General features: G+C 32.1%; 1 protein-coding gene across 1 annotated transcript; it reads right to left on the bottom strand.

Annotated features, from left to right (window-relative positions):
* Positions 1 to 324: 324 nt before the first annotated feature.
* LOC138335135 (uncharacterized) lies at positions 325 to 19,343 on the bottom strand. The gene is made up of 12 exons (XM_069284072.1): positions 19,094 to 19,343; positions 17,874 to 18,100; positions 17,156 to 17,256; positions 9,359 to 9,481; positions 8,767 to 8,835; positions 8,192 to 8,258; positions 7,623 to 7,892; positions 7,066 to 7,163; positions 6,375 to 6,503; positions 5,020 to 5,094; positions 1,691 to 1,841; positions 325 to 1,312 (listed from the first exon to the last, which is right to left on the bottom strand). The coding sequence occupies exons 2-12, from the start codon at positions 18,063 to 18,065 to the stop codon at positions 1,004 to 1,006; spliced, it is 1,584 nt and encodes a 527-aa protein (XP_069140173.1). The 5' UTR covers positions 18,066 to 18,100; positions 19,094 to 19,343; the 3' UTR covers positions 325 to 1,003.
* Between the last annotated feature and the right edge of the window lie 264 nt (positions 19,344 to 19,607).

Below are 19,607 nucleotides of genomic sequence, written 5' to 3'. Positions count from 1 at the left end.
TCTCTGGCCAAGAAACCAGTCATATATATACAAACTATAGTGTTAGTCGTTAGCTCTCGAGTTTCGTTTGTAGGAAACTCGGATTATATAGCATTTAACATTAAACCTAGTACTAACACGTCATTTGCCAATAAAACTGAGTAACCATGTCCTAGATCATGTCATTAATTAATATGAAGTGGATATTTATAAGAAAATAAAAGGACTTGTAGAACACTTAAATCCGAAAAAGATACATCATATATTTTTCAGTTAAAACTAATTTCTGGAAGTCATGAATTGAGTACGTTCAACAGAGGAAATATGTAATCATTAGTTAATATTTTGAATAAGAAAACTAAAAAAAAAAATTAAAACAAATTAAACAATTTTATCGTAGACCATTAGGATATTTTTGTCTGATATTGCCACGAAAACAAACTACTCATGCAGTCGGCGCGTATCGCAATACAGACACCATTTCAAAAGACTATTGTTTCTCTGGTTTAATGTTTCGAAATAAAATGTGAACGTCAATTAATTATCAACAAGGAAGTTTGTTCCATTGCTTTGATCTGTACAAATATCTAACAAAAGTGTGATAAAAACCATGACAACGCTAAAAGAAAAAAAAATATGTTATAAAGAACACATGGTCGTGGGAGATCAACATTATCAAACGATAACATTCCATACATTAAGAAAACGACACCATTCTTTTTACAAATTAAGCCTAACCCCTATCTATGATATGGTAATTAATTTGTTTCTCTTCGTATAATAAAGAGTGTATTACTGCGTGTTTCAGCAGGTTATATTGGTTATTATTTGATTTACCTTTTTTGAAGAGCAAATTAATTTTTTGTGATTTGGGCCAAAATCAAGATGTCTTATTTTGGAAGTATTATTTTCATTAAAGTATTATTATCAATGATTTCCTAATTCACAACCATGCGTTTGCATAGCAATTTGAATAATGTCATAGGACTAATATTGCGGATAATAAAACAGATCAACAGTGATTTTATGGTATATATCTTTTATTTATAAAGTGTAACTCATAACAACATGTGGTGTGTTTCTGGTTCACTGAACACTTGAAAGTCTTTCCGGGTTCACCACTAGGGTGACTCCAGAACAAACGGAACCCCAGGTCATACATCTCCCTGAGGATTACCAGCTTCTCCCGGAACCGGATGTCGGCTCCTTGTATGGCCACGTGAACCTCGATTAGAAGCTGTTTTACTCCCAGAAGGGATCCCGTGTCAATTATGTTTGGGAGGATGTGCCATTCAGCCTCTCCAATGTCGATCTTTATAACATCTACAGGTATCTGTTCAAAATAAATAAATAAATAAATTTCTTATCAAATAAAATGTTTACATAAGTAAAATAAATTATTAAACGAGCATAAGAACTATCTTTACATCAAATCATGATTGCTATTATTTTTGTTTTAAAAATACTTTCCATTTTATTTTCATACTTTAAAAAATAGTTACTGGTAATGCATGTGAGGGGAAAAACCTTTCTATGAAATTATATTGTTGTTAACCCTCAGTTCGAGCTGGGGACAGCAGATCCCTTGATCCTTTCTAAAATTTATCATTTGCTTATTGAAAATTATTTACCATACCGTTAATTAATAATGATAACAATTTCAAGATTGACATTACATATATTTTTATGACTATTACAAAACGAAGTTCACCTTTTCGTGCCCGAGTCTTGTACGTATTAACCTCAATGTTTCCATCCTGAATTTTTCACCGCCATTCTTATATAGAAAAGTCGCTTCATGCCACAGTCCAATTAAATGTCGTCTAATTAGGCTTGTGTTTGTGTAAGACGGCAGGTCGGCTCTGGATATTGTAGAAAGTTGATTCATAAAAAAAAAAGATAAAATATAAACGTAAGATCTATTCACACGGTGTAATCCACTTGTATTTCATATATCGTATTACATTTCTATGTTTTTGTTAGTAATTGTTATCTCTGGCCAAGAAACCAGACATAGATATACAAACTATAGTGTTAGTCGTTAGCTCTCGAGTTTCGTTTGTAGGAAACTCGGATTATATAGCATTTAACATTAAACCTAGTACTAACACATCATTTGCCAATAAAACTGAGTAACCATGTCCTAGATCATGTCATTAATTAATATGAAGTGAATATTTATAAGAAAATAAAAGGACTTGTAGAACAATTACATCCGAAAAAGATACATCATATATTTTTCAGTTAAAACTAATTTCTGGAAGTCATGAATTGAGTACGTTCAACAGAGGAAAAATGTAATCATTAGTTAATATTTTGAATAAGAAAACTAAAAAAATCTTAAAACAAATTAAACAATTTTATCGTAGACCATTAGGGTATTTTTGTCTGATATTGCCACGATAACAAACTACTCCTGCAGTCGGCGCGAATCGCAATACAGAGACCATTTCAAAAGACTATTGTTTCTCTGGTTTATTGTTTCGAAATAAAATGTGAACGTCAACTAATTATCAACAAGGAAGTCTGTTCCATTGCTTTGATCTGTACAAATATCTAGCAAAAATCTGATAAAAACCATGACAACGATGAAAAAAAAATGTTATAAATAAAATATGGTCGTGGGAGATCAACATTATCATCCTATTTCAACAATAAGAAACAATTATCTATCGAACGATAACATTCCATTCATTAAGAAAACGGCACCATTCTTGTTACAAATCAAGCCTAACCTAATGGGTACTCTAGAAGAGTTCAAAGGTCTTTATAGACAAGGTCATTATCGGAATGATTTTCCGAGTTTCTGAACAATACGTCTTTGTCCCTTCCCATCAATAATTTCATTTCTTACTATTTCATTAACAAAGACAATATTGAAGTGATCAGGCATGGTCTATAGAAGACTGTTCCATACAAAACATTGGTTAACAGTAACACATAAAACAAAGATATTCATCCTAACTTAAACAAAGGGAGATATAAATATTACTTTTTAAACAAGAGGCCCAAGGGCCTTAACGGTCACCTGACTACCTTGGCAAATATCATACAGGAAATTAATTAGATATAGTGTCATGGGAGCCATTTTCGATTTGGGATCAAGCAGAGATGTAGCAACACTTTGTCGGGACCATGTCGAGATAATTTCATGCAAGTTTCAGCCATATAGTACCGGTAGAACTTGAAAATGTGTTTTCAAGACGGCAGCTATGACGGCAATCTTTGATTTTGGATCAACATGAAAAAATACCAACACATTGTTGGGGCCATGTCAGGATCAATTCATGCATGTTTCAGTCAAATCATACCGGTAGAACTTGAGAAGAAGTTTAAAATCTGTATTCAAGATGGCGGTTGTGGCGGCCATCTTGGATTTCGGATCGACCCGAAAAGTAACAATACTTTGTCCGGACCATGTCAGGATCAATTCATGCAAGTTTCAGACAAAATTGCACCAATAGAACTTGAGAAAAGTTCAAAATGTGTATTCAAGATGGCGGTTGTGGATGCCATCTTGGATTTCGAATCGACCCGAAAAATAACAACACTTTGTCGGGACTATGTCAGGATCATTTCATGCAAGTTTCCGTTAAATCGCGCTGGCAGAACTTGAGAGGAAGTGAAAATGTGAAAAGTTAACGCACAGCGGACGGCGCACGGCGCACAGCGGACGATGACGGACGAAACATGACGACTATAGGTCATCCTGACCCATCGGGTAAGATGACCAAAAACTAAAGTAATCTACAAAAATAAACATAGTACTATATTTTGATCAAGTGTAAATCATGTAGCATAAAATATTCAATTTTGCGATTGTTTGATAGAATTTGCAAATATGTAGTTTATTTCTGTCCCATTGCACATATACACACATTTCGTTTGTCTTCGTGCCTAGTAGATTTTACGATTTGGCAGTTATTCACCCGCAATAGGCAAATATCAACACGCTTTAGTGTTATTATCACTGATATGTCCAAAAGGGTAACATCTGTATTCCTTTCGTGAGGAGGGGGACGTTTATACGAAGCACCTTTTAGCGCAAAGGCCTTCCCGCACATAAAATATTAAACTAACAGGTGTATTATCGCAAAAAGATAAAATCACGCAAATCGTGAAATTAGAATGATCTACGCTTACATATTTTATCACATAATCTGCCTGATATCCAGTGATATCGGCCGTGTAATATTTTTGCGCATGTCACTTGTGTAATATGACCTGGAACGATTTTCATTGCCTGGATATTCATTTTGACGTCAGACAGAAACAATAAAATGACATCAGGAAAAATGACATGACTTTAGTATTACGAGGAGGGCGAGACTAAATGGATGCCTCTGCTGGATTTTCGGAATACATTTTGACGTGAAATTCTTTGTTATGTAGGTATTTGTAGTTATGTGATAAAAGGTAACTTAAATATGTGTTCATTTCATATACGATTTTATGAAACTCGTCTCGAAGTTTTAATTTTGCTCGCCAAGGCTCTTAAAAAACTTCTTAAACTCGTTTAATAAAATCTCATATGAAATGAACACTAATGTAAGATCCTATATACATGTATTTGAAATGTGGTTAATATTTAAAATGCTCCACCGCCGACAGAGCATAAATGATATTCTTCATTTGAACGATAATTGATGTTTAATCGTGTAGATATATGCCTAATTAAACAAAAATAATATAAAATTATTTTTCATATTTGTAACTTGAATTAAATTTAGAAGCTCAAACTTTTTTACTGTGGTAATGGTGTAAAGTACTTTTGTAACTGAAGAAAAATACAAAATCGTCTCCTCATGTTTTTGATAGTGAAAAAATACCATTTGTCAGCGGTGGAGCATCTTTAAGTGAGTCTTACACTAAGTTATGGAGATAAGCCAAAAACTGTACAATATGGTACCGAGATCTGTTCTCTCACCACATATTGTACAATTCCGGGCTTATCTCTAACATATTTTACACGATGAAAACAATGAATGTTGCAATGACCACTTGACGTTCAAATGTACTTGCTTTGTTGCAGCTACTTACTTTTGATCAAAGGAATGTACAGTACATCCAAACCTTCGTATCATGTCGATTTCAAATGCCCAGTTTTCATTCATCCTGAAATTCAAATATATATAGGTCAATACATTGGCCAGAATGGCATATACATGTATATAACACAATCATTACAGATATTTTTTTTGCTTAAGTACTGTAATAAAGTGTGTCAAAATATTTTTCTCAAATATGCGTTGAATAACTTATCGTTGATGTTATATACTTGGTAGAACAATAGATAAAGACTTTAAAGCAGTTAACCCTATTACACAGGGATGTGTACAATTTATTACTGTAATTGTTACATATCAAAGAAACACAATTTAACAAAGGATGACAATTTATTGACATTTGCCCTATCCGAGCTTCGAACTCACGATCTAAAACACTCAATCGCCTAGCCAAACATACCTGCGCCTTCTACGACCGTGCCACATCCACATCCCCCAAAAAGGACGTTTCTGTGACGAAGTGATAGTCGGTTCGAAATGCTGACAACCTAACCATAACCCTAACCTATATAGTTATCATAACCGGTATGTTTTGGTGTTATTAGTATTTTATTTTGTTGAAGATCTTATCAAATATCTCTTATGTAAGGACGAATTCTCATGTACGCGTTAGTGAAGTGAATGCGGAGGTATGTGTTTTTCGAAAGTTAGTGAAATATTTCAAGTGTTATCTCAGCGGAGCATATCTTCAAAACCCATCAGTTACATAAATGTTCATGTCCCTATAATAATATACTGTTGTCTTTGGTAATGTAATAAAATTGTAACATTCCACTTGAGACGAAAGGTGCGGTACTGTGTAGAAGAATTTAAGTATTAAAAAATTCATGGGAAAAAGCAAAGGATTTCAAATTTAGTCGCCTTTTACAATTGAATATTTACCGCGAGTCGGCCTTTTTACTCTGCGTAAATTGTACTTCAAACTATTTTGTTGGGGTGATATAGGTTTAGCTTAACTCACGTCATTATCTACACTTAAGATATTAAACAAGAACCGTTACGCTGACTGTAGAAGCCTTTTATTGATTGATTTCATGATTGCTATTAAGGACGAATAAAAATTAAAAAAAAAGAAAATTTTAAAGTATTGTGACCATCAACATAGAAACATCAAAGATTTTCTACAAACAAAATATAATTTTTGAAAGCTCAAATTTATAGCTTAATTTGAGTGTGAGTATCAAATGTTATACAATAAATATATAAATCCAGAAACCCTGAAAACAACCAGGTAAATAAAGGTCCAGTGACATTAATCACTCGGTCAAAATTAGGAATAAAATTAATTTGAACAAATTGTAATGAAGATATCTTTAGTTTGGAACTCACCCGATGGAGTAGGCTATACATTCCGAAGCTGGTCGAATGTCAGTATCGTTACAAATTTCCCATCCCCCGTTCCCTATTGGGCCCACACGGACTAATTCGTTACATAGGAATTGCGACTGTAACATATACCTGAAACAGAAAAGGCCAATTCTCTAAACACAATTTACTAGATCACGATTTAATACCAAGACATATTGGTATATAGGAGGTAATTTGTTCATAAGGCGAGAAGTAAAATATTCTTTGGGTTTAATTTTTCACTAAATTAAGAATGTAATGAATGGATGGACACGCTTATTTCATGAAAACAATAACCATTTCAAGATTTAGCATTTTTGTAGCAAGCAAGAGAACATTTCAATAGCATTTTCTTTATATATTGGAATATAGTTAGGATATCTATACGTAGGCCAAATATTTTAAAACATATAAAATTTTAACAAAGTGATATAACTACATCAACTATATCCGCTGACCAGATATAGACAAAGCAGGGTTTATGTTGGCGTTAGCTTTGCAATAACTGTTTAATGTGATAGTTCACTGAAAGTTTATCACAAACATGTTTTAGCATTTTTACGACTTTTGCAAATGTCTTCTTCCTCTTCATTCGATTTCTCTCTTACCTATCGCACTTTACACAAAGGATTCATAAGATATGATAATACATTAGTACACAATGGTTACTTACTCGTGGTAGATAGCAGCGCCGTGGATGGCTGTGATGTTCTGTAGAATTTTAACTTGGGGTAATAATGGAGCTGGAGACACCTTCACAGTATTCCTAATCTGGAAATAAACACCACAAGTATCGTGATTTTCAATAATAATTCATTGGGATAATTTTCAATTATATGAAGCAATGATTAATATGTTAGTATTGTATTTTTATAATATGAATGCATCGAAACAATGATACATTTTCAAAGCAAAATCTTCTTAGTTAAACAAAATATTATTTATACTTTGACTTCCGAAACGAATACCACGCGATGCTCATAAATCCTAAACTTTATTTAATAAACAAAGACAAGACAAGGACTGTACTACAAGTCTGGATCAAGTTCGGATTAGGCAACCTTTTCGAACGAAAATTTGGAACTCAAACGGATCCACAAAATACATTAAAGTGTTTTAGAACAGGTACAGAACAAAAACAAATCCTCAATTGGCGGTCACTAGTCCTTTGGGAAATCCAAATATAAAAATAATTAAATATAGCAATGTTATAGATTCGTGTTTGCTTACGAAGTACAAGACGTATCCTCCCGTTCTCCACCTATTGGACCTGTACGTTCGCTGATGAATTCTCTTGAAGTGATAGATCCTGAAACCACTGGAATATAAGTCCTTCATTTGTTGTAGATACGTCATATATTGTTGTGACGTCGTGTTCTCATTTGTGACGTCAAGAGTTACGTAGATTTGCTCTACCTTCCTGAGGACGCCCCTTCTCGCTAGACTAGAGAAAAACTCTAGCTGTTTGTTGTTGGTCGTCAGCATCACAGAGACTCGCCCCTTTATAGAGATAGATAATTAAGTGTAATGACAAAAATATTCAGGCTTGCAAATATTTTTTTCTGTGAAGATTCAGAGCTTCAAAGCATGGAGACTTACATGAATACAATCAAGTTCAAACAAAGAGTATATGGTCGACTTAAATAAGTTTAGTTCTGCAGGAGAATAAAATTATGCCTGAACCGTATTTGTGACATTTTTGGTTCCATTCAAATACTGAAGCAGAAAACAACAGCACCTAGTAAAACTGTCGCTTTACTTGTACGCACACAAAAAACTTATCCCTAATACTATAGTACCTCAGCTGACAGCTCCATCATGATCGACCCAGTACCATTGCTCTTCTCAAGCTGTGTCATGAACGATCTATAACGAAGAGAAACAAATGCCAGAGATATAGAAAATGCAATGTCATGACGTGAATTTCGCTCACAACAAATGATGTCACAATGGATATATCTATCCGTAAGGGAGGTAACTCTGTACTATACAAAATGAATAAGAGGACGTGATTTATCGTGTCTAACCTTTTGTTTTTATTTCGTTTGTTTATTTTGTTTCAACATCCTATTAACAGCTAAGGTCATTTACAACTACGGAATCAACACGTTTTGATTCTTTAACTAAAGAAAATAATTTGATCAACTGAACTTAAACGTTGCATGGATCACTATTTTCTGAACTTCATATGAAAACATAAATGCTGCGGTTTCAGTTTTAATCTAAGTCACAGAGGGAAACTTTCATTTTCTTATTGTTAATAAATATGTTCAAATCGTCATAAATGACGCATCATGATAAAATGTAAAAAATAACCTTAAACCGTTGAAAAGTAAGTAAAGAGAAAAGAGGCAAAGAAGATTGTTGAAATTACTTGTGATCGATGATTTTTACAGAGCATCTAAAGGCTGCTTCAAACTCATGCTTTTCTGCCAAATTGTTACTGAAACAAAAGACAAGATGTAAGTAAAACATTTCAAGAAGAAAATGGAAAATTGGTGTAATAGACAAGGTTTATTTACAACCGTCAAAATGGAAAGCACTGACGAACTAATCTTATTCTAAAACAGTTTATAATATTAACAAAGCTTGGAATATAGATATCAACAATACTCCTTGTTCCTACACACACCACCCACAACATGTCATTCAATTTGTGTGAAATGCTGTTTGTTTGGTTTGGTTTTCTCCATAAGTGTCATTAGTTATTTTATTAAAGGGGTGTTTGATTGGTATATTAAGCTGTTAAATTGTTAATTTAATTTAATAACTGTTCAAATTTGCCTAATCTGAATAAAAATGTGGCTGATTCGCAGAAAAAATTGGCCTTGTGCTAATATTGCTTCGATATGCGTCGACAGAGAGTTTTCTAATTGTATGGTATTTGCCCAAACTGGTCTTGTGATTTTGGCTAGTTGTCATGTTTATGAAAGTTATGCTTAATTGCCGATGAGAGGTGGACTTACGCTATGAAGTACATAGTACAGCTCTTTCCGGGCGTTGACCTCACAGAGCACGCTGGCCATCCGGAACCTATCGCCCCTACCAGCACCCGAACTGGACACAGCATCTGCAGTGACGTCACGTACCTGTGGATGGCAATAAAACATTTGCAATAATTACAGATAGACCTTAAAAATAAACGGTAAAAATACCATGATTCTTTGGCAAATAACATTTACTAATTTTCTACGGTCTGTGTGTTATTTTCATTATGTGGAATAATACATAATAAACAAGGATGTACATTGTAGTGAGTTGAAAGTCAACAATAACTTGGTCTGCTAGCATCACTACGATCAATCACTTTAGTAAGGATGATAAAAATTATAAAAAATCAAATATATTTACAATTAAAACATAGTTGTGATGTCATTTATTGTTGTGTCTGTACTTTAACTCCCGGATTATGGGACCATTCCCTGTAACTGTCCTATATGCTACCTTTTACTGTCTTATATGTGCCTCTAATATAAGACAGTCACTTATAAGACAGTAAAAGGTAACTTAAATCAAAGTAAATTCGCGAAAGTTTACGTTCGCGAATTAACATCTCCCGCAATTCTTGTGCGATTGAAATAATTAAAGGTATTTGCATTCACTTTTAAATCTCTGAAACTTAATCCCCGTAACGGAAATTGCGCAATTCAGTAGCCGCGAAAAAAACGTTTGTTTACAGTATGAACTTTGATATCCTATTTTACCCTCGACTGGAAATCTTAAAATCATGAATAAGCATTTCCGGCCAAATCCTCTTGGTTTCAGAATATTTTATTGTATATATTGCATATGGCAATACAAAAGAAATTAGGCAACAGGTAAAGTACAAGCAATGTACTTAGCCCTCTCTTGGTAACTACATGGATAAACGAAAAATACATAAAATTCGCAACTTGAAAATATAAGTAGTATTGCATTGATGAAAATGACAACACAATTTACGAAAGTCTCACAGCTTGAAAATAAATCATGAAATCATCGTCACATGGATGTTCATAATCTTTTTAACATAACAATAAATGTTCACAATATCTGAATAATGAATGTTTATGTCTATTGCATAAATAAATGTACATAGGCTAGTTCTCTGATTAAGAATATTCAATCGTCAAATAGAAAAAAATCGTCAAATCATTCAGGCGGGAAAAAATTATCAAAATGAGGTGATATTAATTGTTAACATTTTGAGTGTATATTGTTGTATATGTCATTGGGTTCATTGAGTAAGTTTGAGTTTATATTGTTGTATATGTCATTGGGTTCATTGAGTAAGTTTGAGTTTATATTGTTGTATATGTCATTGGGTTCATTGAGTAAGTTTGAGTTTATATTGTTGTATATGTCATTGGGTTCATTGAGTAAGTTTGAGTTTATATTGTTGTATATGTCATTGGGTTCATTGAGTAAGTTTGAGTTCATATTGTTGTATATGTCAATGGGTTCATTGAGTAAGTTTGAGTTCATATTGTTGTATATGTCAATGGGTTCATTGAGTAAGTTTGAGTTTATATTGTTGTATATGTCATTGGGTTCATTGAGTAAGTTTGAGTTTATATTGTTGTATATGTCATTGGGTTCATTGAGTAAGTTTGAGTTTATATTGTTGTATATGTCATTGGGTTCATTGAGTAAGTTTGAGTTTATATTGTTGTATATGTCATTGGGTTCATTGAGTAAGTTTGAGTTTATATAGGTGTATATGTCATTAGGTTCATTGAGTAAGTGTGAGTTTATATTGTTGTATATGTCAATGGGTTCATTGAGTAAGTTTGAGTTTATATTGTTGTATATGTCATTGGGTTCATTGAGTAAGTTTGAGTTTATATTGTTGTATATGTCATTGGGTTCATTGAGTAAGTTTGAGTTTATATTGTTGTATATGTCATTAGGTTCATTGAGTAAGTTTGAGTTTATATTGTTGTATATGTCATTAGGTTCATTGAGTAAGTTTGAGTTTATATTGTTGTATATGTCATTGGGTTCATTGAGTAAGTTTGAGTTTATATTGTTGTATATGTCATTGGGTTCATTGAGTAAGTTTGAGTTTATATTGTTGTATATGTCAATGGGTTCATTGAGTAAGTTTGAGTTTATATTGTTGTATATGTCATTGGGTTCATTGAGTAAGTTTGAGTTTATATTGTTGTATATGTCATTGGGTTCATTGAGTAAGTTTGAGTTTATATTGTTGTATATGTCATTGGGTTCATTGAGTAAGTTTGAGTTTATATTGTTGTATATGTCATTGGGTTCATTGAGTAAGTTTGAGTTTATATTGTTGTATATGTCATTGGGTTCATTGAGTAAGTTTGAGTTTATATTATTGTATATGTCATTGGTTTCATTGAGTAAGTTTGAGTTTATATTGTTGTATATGTCATTGGGTTCATTGAGTAAGTTTGAGTTTATATTGTTGTATATGTCATTGGGTTCATTGAGTAAGTTTGAGTTTATATTGTTGTATATGTCATTGGGTTCATTGAGTAAGTTTGAGTTTTATATTGTTGTATATGTCATTGGGTTCATTGAGTAAGTTTGAGTTTATATTGTTGTATATGTCATTGGGTTCATTGAGTAAGTTTGAGTTTATATTGTTGTATATGTCATTGGGTTCATTGAGTAAGTTTGAGTTTATATTGTTGTATATGTCATTGGGTTCATTGAGTAAGTTTGAGTTTATATTGTTGTATATGTCAATGGGTTCATTGAGTAAGTTTGAGTTTATATTGTTGTATATGTCATTGGGTTCATTGAGTAAGTTTGAGTTTATATTGTTGTATATGTCATTGGGTTCATTGAGTAAGTTTGAGTTTTATTTGTTGTATTTATGGGTTATTGATATTGAGTTTATATTGTGTATATGTCATTGGGTTCATTGAGTAAGTTTGAGTTTATATTGTTGTATATGTCATTGGGTTCATTGAGTAAGTTTGAGTTTATATTGTTGTATATGTCATTGGGTTCATTGAGTAAGTTTGAGTTTATATTGTTGTATATGTCATTGGGTTCATTGAGTAAGTTTGAGTTTATATTGTTGTATATGTCATTGGGTTCATTGAGTAAGTTTGAGTTTATATTGTTGTATATGTCATTGGGTTCATTGAGTAAGTTTGAGTTTATATTGTTGTATATGTCATTGGGTTCATTGAGTAAGTTTGAGTTTATATTGTTGTATATGTCATTGGGTTCATTGAGTAAGTTTGAGTTTATATTGTTGTATATGTCATTGGGTTCATTGAGTAAGTTTGAGTTTATATTGTTGTATATGTCATTGGGTTCATTGAGTAAGTTTGAGTTTATATTGTTGTATATGTCATTGGGTTCATTGAGTAAGTTTGAGTTTATATTGTTGTATATGTCATTGGGTTCATTGAGTAAGTTTGAGTTTATATTGTTGTATATGTCATTGGGTTCATTGAGTAAGTTTGAGTTTATATTGTTGTATATGTCATTGGGTTCATTGAGTAAGTTTGAGTTTATATTGTTGTATATGTCATTGGGTTCATTGAGTAAGTTTGAGTTTATATTGTTGTATATGTCATTGGTTCATTGAGTAAGTTTGAGTTTATATTGTTGTATATGTCATTGGGTTCATTGAGTAAGTTTGAGTTTATATTGTTGTATATGTCATTGGGTTCATTGAGTAAGTTTGAGTTTATATTGTTGTATATGTCATTGGGTTCATTGAGTAAGTTTGAGTTTATATTGTTGTATATGTCATTGGGTTCATTGAGTAAGTTTGAGTTTATATTGTTGTATATGTCATTGGGTTCATTGAGTAAGTTTGAGTTTATATTGTTGTATATGTCATTGGTTCATTGAGTAAGTTTGAGTTTATATTGTTGTATATGTCATTGGGTTCATTGAGTAAGTTTGAGTTTATATTGTTGTATATGTCATTGGGTTCATTGAGTAAGTTTGAGTTTATATTTGTTGTATATGTCATTGGTTCATTGAGTAAGTTTGAGTTTATATTGTTGTATATGTCATTGGGTTCATTGAGTAAGTTTGAGTTTATATTGTTGTATATGTCATTGGGTTCATTGAGTAAGTTTGAGTTTATATTGTTGTATATGTCATTGGGTTCATTGAGTAAGTTTGAGTTTATATTGTTGTATATGTCATTGGGTTCATTGAGTAAGTTTGAGTTTATATTGTTGTATATGTCATTGGGTTCATTGAGTAAGTTTGAGTTTATATTGTTGTATATGTCATTGGGTTCATTGAGTAAGTTTGAGTTTATATTGTTGTATATGTCATTGGTTCATTGAGTAAGTTTGAGTTTATATTGTTGTATATGTCAATTGGTTCATTGAGTAAGTTTGAGTTTATATTGTTGTATATGTCATTGGGTTCATTGAGTAAGTTTGAGTTTATATTGTTGTATATGTCATTGGGTTCATTGAGTAAGTTTGAGTTTATATTGTTGTATATGTCATTGGGTTCATTGAGTAAGTTTGAGTTTATATTGTTGTATATGTCATTGGGTTCATTGAGTAAGTTTGAGTTTATATTGTTGTATATGTCAATTGGTTCATTGAGTAAGTTTGAGTTTATATTGTTGTATATGTCAATTGGTTCATTGAGTAAGTTTGAGTTTATATTGTTGTATATGTCATTGGGTTCATTGAGTAAGTTTGAGTTTATATTGTTGTATATGTCATTGGTTCATTGAGTAAGTTTGAGTTTATATTGTTGTATATGTCATTGGGTTCATTGAGTAAGTTTGAGTTTATATTGTTGTATATGTCATTGGGTTCATTGAGTAAGTTTGAGTTTATATTGTTGTATATGTCATTGGGCTCATTGAGTAAGTTTGAGTTTATATTGTTGTATATGTCATTAGGTTCATTGAGTAAGTTTGAGTTTATATTGTTGTATATATCAATAGGGTTCATTGGGTAAGTTTGAGTTTATATTGTTGTATATGTCATTGGGTTCATTGAGTAAGTTTGAGTTTATATTGTTGTATATGTCATTGGGTTCATTGAGTAAGTTTGAGTTTATATTGTTGTATATGTCATTGGGTTCATTGAGTAAGTTTGAGTTTATATTGTTGTATATGTCATTGGGTTCATTGAGTAAGGTTGAGTTTATATTATTGTATATGTCATTTGGTTCATTGAGTAAGTTTGAGTTTATATTATTGTATATGTCATTGGGTTCATTGAGTAAGTTTGAGTTCATATTGTTGTATATGTCATTGGGTTCATTGAGTAAGTTTGAGTTTATATTGTAGTATATGACATTGAGTTCGTTGAGTAAGTTTGAGTTCATATTGTTGTATATGTCATTGGGTTCATTGAGTAAGTTTGAGTTTATATTGTTGTATATGTCATTGGGTTCATTGAGTAAGTTTGACTTCATATAGGTGTATATGTCATTGGGTTCATTGAGTTAGTTTGAGTTTATATTGTTGAATATGTCATTGGGTTCATTGAGTAAGTTTGAGTTTATATTGTTGTATATGTCATTAGGTTCATTGGGTAAGTTTGAGTTTATATTGTTGTATATGTCATTTGGTTCATTGAGTAAGTTTGAGTTTATATTGTTGTATATGTCATTGGGTTCATTGAGTAAGTTTGAGTTTATATTGTTGTATATGTCATTGGGTTCATTGAGTAAGTTTGAGTTTATATTGTTGTATATGTCATTGGGTTCATTGAGTAAGTTTGAGTTTATATTGTTGTATATGTCATTGGGTTCATTGAGTAAGTTTGAGTTCATGTTTTTGTATATGCCTTGGGTTCATTGAGTAAGTTTGAGTTTATATTGTTGTATATGTCATTGGGTTCATTGAGTAAGTTTGAGTTTATATTGTTGTATATGTCATTGGGTTCATTGAGTAAGTTTGAGTTTATATTGTTGTATATGTCATTGGGTTCATTGAGTAAGTTTGAGTTTATATTGTTGTATATGTCATTGGGTTCATTGAGTAAGTTTGAGTTTATATTGTTGTATATGTCATTGGGTTCATTGAGTAAGTTTGAGTTTATATTGTTGTATATGTCATTGGGTTCATTGAGTAAGTTTGAGTTTATATAGGTGTATATGTCATTGGGTTCATTGAGTAAGTTTGAGTTTATATTGTTGTATATGTCATTGGGTTCATTGAGTAAGTTTGAGTTTATATTGTTGTATATGTCATTGGGTTCATTGAGTAAGTTTGAGTTTATATTGTGTATATGTCATTGGGTTCATTGAGTAAGTTTGAGTTTATATTGTTGTATATGTCATTGGGTTCATTGAGTAAGTTTGAGTTTATATTTTGTATATGTCAATTGGTTTCATTGAGTAAGTTTGAGTTTATATTGTTGTATATGTCATTGGGTTCATTGAGTAAGTTTGAGTTTATATTGTTGTATATGTCAATTGGTTCATTGAGTAAGTTTGAGTTTATATTGTTGTAATATGTCATTGGGTTCATTGAGTAAGTTTGAGTTTATATTGTTGTATATGTCATTGGGTTCATTGAGTAAGTTTGAGTTTATATTGTTGTATATGTCATTAGGTTCATTGAGTAAGTTTGAGTTTATATTGTTGTATATGTCATTGGGTTCATTGAGTAAGTTTGAGTTTATATTGTTGTATATGTCAATTGGTTCATTGAGTAAGTTTGAGTTTATATTGTTGTATATGTCAATTGGTTCATTGAGTAAGTTTGAGTTTATATTGTTGTATATGTCATTGGGTTCATTGAGTAAGTTTGAGTTTATATCGTTGTATATGTCAATTGGTTCATTGAGTAAGTTTGAGTTTATATTATTGTATATGTCATTGGGTTCATTGAGTAAGTTTGAGTTTATATTGTTGTATATGTCATTGGGTTCATTGAGTAAGTTTGAGTTTATATTGTTGTATATGTCATTGGGCTCATTGAGTAAGTTTGAGTTTATATTGTTGTATATGTCATTAGGTTCATTGAGTAAGTTTGAGTTTATATTGTTGTATATATCAATAGGTTCATTGGGTAAGTTTGAGTTTATATTGTTGTATATGTCATTGGGTTCATTGAGTAAGTTTGAGTTTATATTGTTGTATATGTCATTGGGTTCATTGAGTAAGTTTGAGTTTATATTGTTGTATATGTCATTGGGTTCATTGAGTAAGTTTGAGTTTATATTGTTGTATATGTCATTGGGTTCATTGAGTAAGGTTGAGTTTATATTATTGTATATGTCATTGGGTTCATTGAGTAAGTTTGAGTTTATATTATTGTATATGTCATTGGGTTCATTGAGTAAGTTTGAGTTCATATTGTTGTATATGTCATTGGGTTCATTGAGTAAGTTTGAGTTTATATTATTGTATATGTCATTGGGTTCATTGAGTAAGTTTGAGTTTATATTGTTGTATATGTCATTGGGTTCATTGAGTAAGTTTGAGTTTATATTGTTGTATATGTCATTGGGTTCATTGAGTAAGTTTGACTTTATATAGGTGTATATGTCATTGGGTTCATTGAGTAAGTTTGAGTTTATATTGTTGTATATGTCATTGGGTTCATTGAGTAAGTTTGAGTTTATATTGTTGTATATGTCATTGGGTGCATTGAGTGCATACTAAAAGGTGAATTAAACATGTCTATCAACAGTATATTTCTTTCTTTCCAGTAATTAGAACATGTTTGTTAGGATTCAATGTTATCGCTGATATTTCTTCTTTGACTGACATTTATTTGGAAATATGTACTGAACAAATGCAGTCATTATGTGGTTAAATGCCCAGATACCGCTGTATTATGATAGCTTTGAGAGCGATACCTGTGATAGAAGTCTTCTAAAGAGTTCAGTTCAAAGGTCCGTAGCCTCGACTCCTCCGGTATTACGGAATACAAGGACGGCCGACCGGGGAATTCTGCTGGCTATGTGAGAGGAGAGATATATTTTTTTATGATTTTTAGAAAAAAATCGCCATTTTTTGCATATAACACATTTACAAATACATGGGATATCAACATAAATTTGACAGGACATATACATTACATTTCTATCACAAAAAAGAACCAAAAGAAACATAACATAGCATGCTGACTAAGGACATGAACGTGGGAAAAAGTGTTTGATAAATAGCGATAGAAAAATGATTAAGATATATCAAGAACATTATAAAAAGGATAATTTTGAATATGAACCCCTTTCGTTCTAAACGGTAGTCTCCGAGACAGAGCAAAATATTACACAAATATGTACATGGTGGCTGTTTTCGAATGTTTTGGACAGATATCCAGGGAAAATCATACATTTTACTCCAATATTGAATTGTAAAAATTTTGCATTCTTTTATAGAAAATGGTATACTTGTTAAAATAAAAGACCACATCGTAACTGAGTACAATTCCAATGTCCTGTTTTAAGTGATAATAGGATGTACAGCTAGCGTGTTACATTTAATGTTGGAAGAGCAAGTATTTAAATGCATAAATATCTATAAATACTGGGAAAAGACACATAATGTGAACTTATTAATTGAAATGTGTACCGGTTCGGTTGTAGTTGTCGTTGGACGTGCTGTTGTCGTTGGTCGTCGTGTAGTAGGGATGGGCGTGGTTGATATGACCTCTTGTTGCTGAACCATCCACATACCGAACTGGTTACCGAGATGTACTGCGGTTATCACACACACGAACATCAACATCAGCCCCAGTATCCGGCGGTGTATCAACCTATTCATTCCTTCTGATACAGCGACTTATATATTAACTAAAACTAAAAATGAGTTATTTTAATAACAATTTGAAAAGACCCACTACGTTTCCGAAACAATAAGTTAATACTTTTTAGGGTTATTATATCAGTTTTACAGACGTAAAAATTGAGAGCCGTTTGAAGAGCAAATCGTCTCGCCGTTTGAAGAGCAAATCGTCTCGCTGCATTCTGCTGAAAATCCGAAAAATTGCAGAGTGCAAAAATCTAAAATATAGATATATATATATTTTTTTATTCTTTAATTTTGAAATGTAAGCAAAATCGAACCTTGTGGACTTTGAAGTTAGAATTAGCTATTGGCATTCTTTCCTTTCCTGTACTCAATGTCATTTACAAAATTAGAGAGTTTTTTCTGACCTCATAACGAATGAATGATAAAAAACATAGGTTGCCGTTTCATCATCACTGCCTTTTGGATATAGTGTTAGACCAGTACCGTTGTTAGGCCCTAATAGGTCCATATCTCTATCATTCTAGCAGATTTATTTGGGCACCAGAAATATTTCATAGTGGTGACATAACAATTAAGATGGTATTAGAGGATAAGGGAAGTAGCATTTTCAACTTATAAACGGAAGAATGACCATAAATGATGCTAAGGTCTTCGAGGCAGTGTTGAGGTGCTAAATTAAGACAAAATCTATTTCACTGTATAGGGGTAAACCATGGAAGAAATATGAATTCTAGTATTTTTGTTTTGTTGTAAAGTAAATAATCTTCCTGCACATCATTAAAACCTAACGTCATTGTGTAAATGTCAAATGCCTTTACCAGTAGTATAGTCGGCAAGAAAATGCATGGTGTCGTATGGTCATTGTTCTTCATAAGTACTTACTAGTTTATGTGAATATGTATACAAAATATCGGACTATCGCCACCATTTGGTGGGAACGATCACCTACTGGGTCTGCCTACAGGTAGAGCCAATTGGAAGATATCTCAACACCAAACAAACTGCACGTTATCGTTATCACACGAACACAAACTCTATACCTTATTTAATACGGTGCAAATGTTCAGCGACCCGTCACTTATCCGATTACGTATTTTAAATTCCAATGCTCCTAATCCATTTAAAAATCGTTTTTTGATCCAGAATCAAGAATTAATTCCTTTTCAAACAAAAACAAACTAAATACCACTAAAAACCCTCCACGCGGTCCATCTCTCGTATCGTTCAATACCAAGGCATATTATTACCGTCTTGTATTTTATGTTAGGCGAGTTAACTTCAAATACGACCTGTTCTGTGTGTAACGGTAAACTATTGTATAGAATGCATTCAATAGTTTTACAGATAATTAATCAGAACAATGCCACGGTGTCACAGCTTAATGAGTTCTCCCTTTGTATTAGGTTTTAAATATACGGAGGGACGTAGCAGTTATTGGAAATAGTACACAAAGACTAAACACGGATACAATATAGAGATAAATGTGATTATTGGGTGATTTTTAACAAGCGAATGTGATGAGGTTTATGCTAAGTATATAACTTTGATATTAGC

Source organism: Argopecten irradians, chromosome 11 (assembly GCF_041381155.1).
Source record: "Argopecten irradians isolate NY chromosome 11, Ai_NY, whole genome shotgun sequence".
In the NCBI taxonomy this organism is placed as follows: Eukaryota; Metazoa; Mollusca; class Bivalvia; order Pectinida; family Pectinidae; genus Argopecten; species Argopecten irradians.
The sequence above is the reverse complement of the archived record's forward strand: the minus strand, read 5'-3'. Positions and strand labels throughout refer to the sequence as shown.

What these genes read in the sequence shown, in the direction of transcription:
- LOC138335135 (XM_069284072.1), bottom strand. Translation starts at nt 18,065, where the DNA reads ATGAATAGGTTGATACACCGCCGGATACTGGGGCTGATGTTGATGTTC. An exon ending in TGTATAGCCTACTCCATCGG is followed by an intron (nt 5,095 to 6,374) that starts GTGAGTTCCAAA and finishes TTTGAATTTCAG; the next exon opens with GATGAATGAAAACTGGGCAT. An exon ending in CAAGACTCGGGCACGAAAAG is followed by an intron (nt 1,313 to 1,690) that starts GTGAACTTCGTT and finishes TATTTTGAACAG; the next exon opens with ATACCTGTAGATGTTATAAA.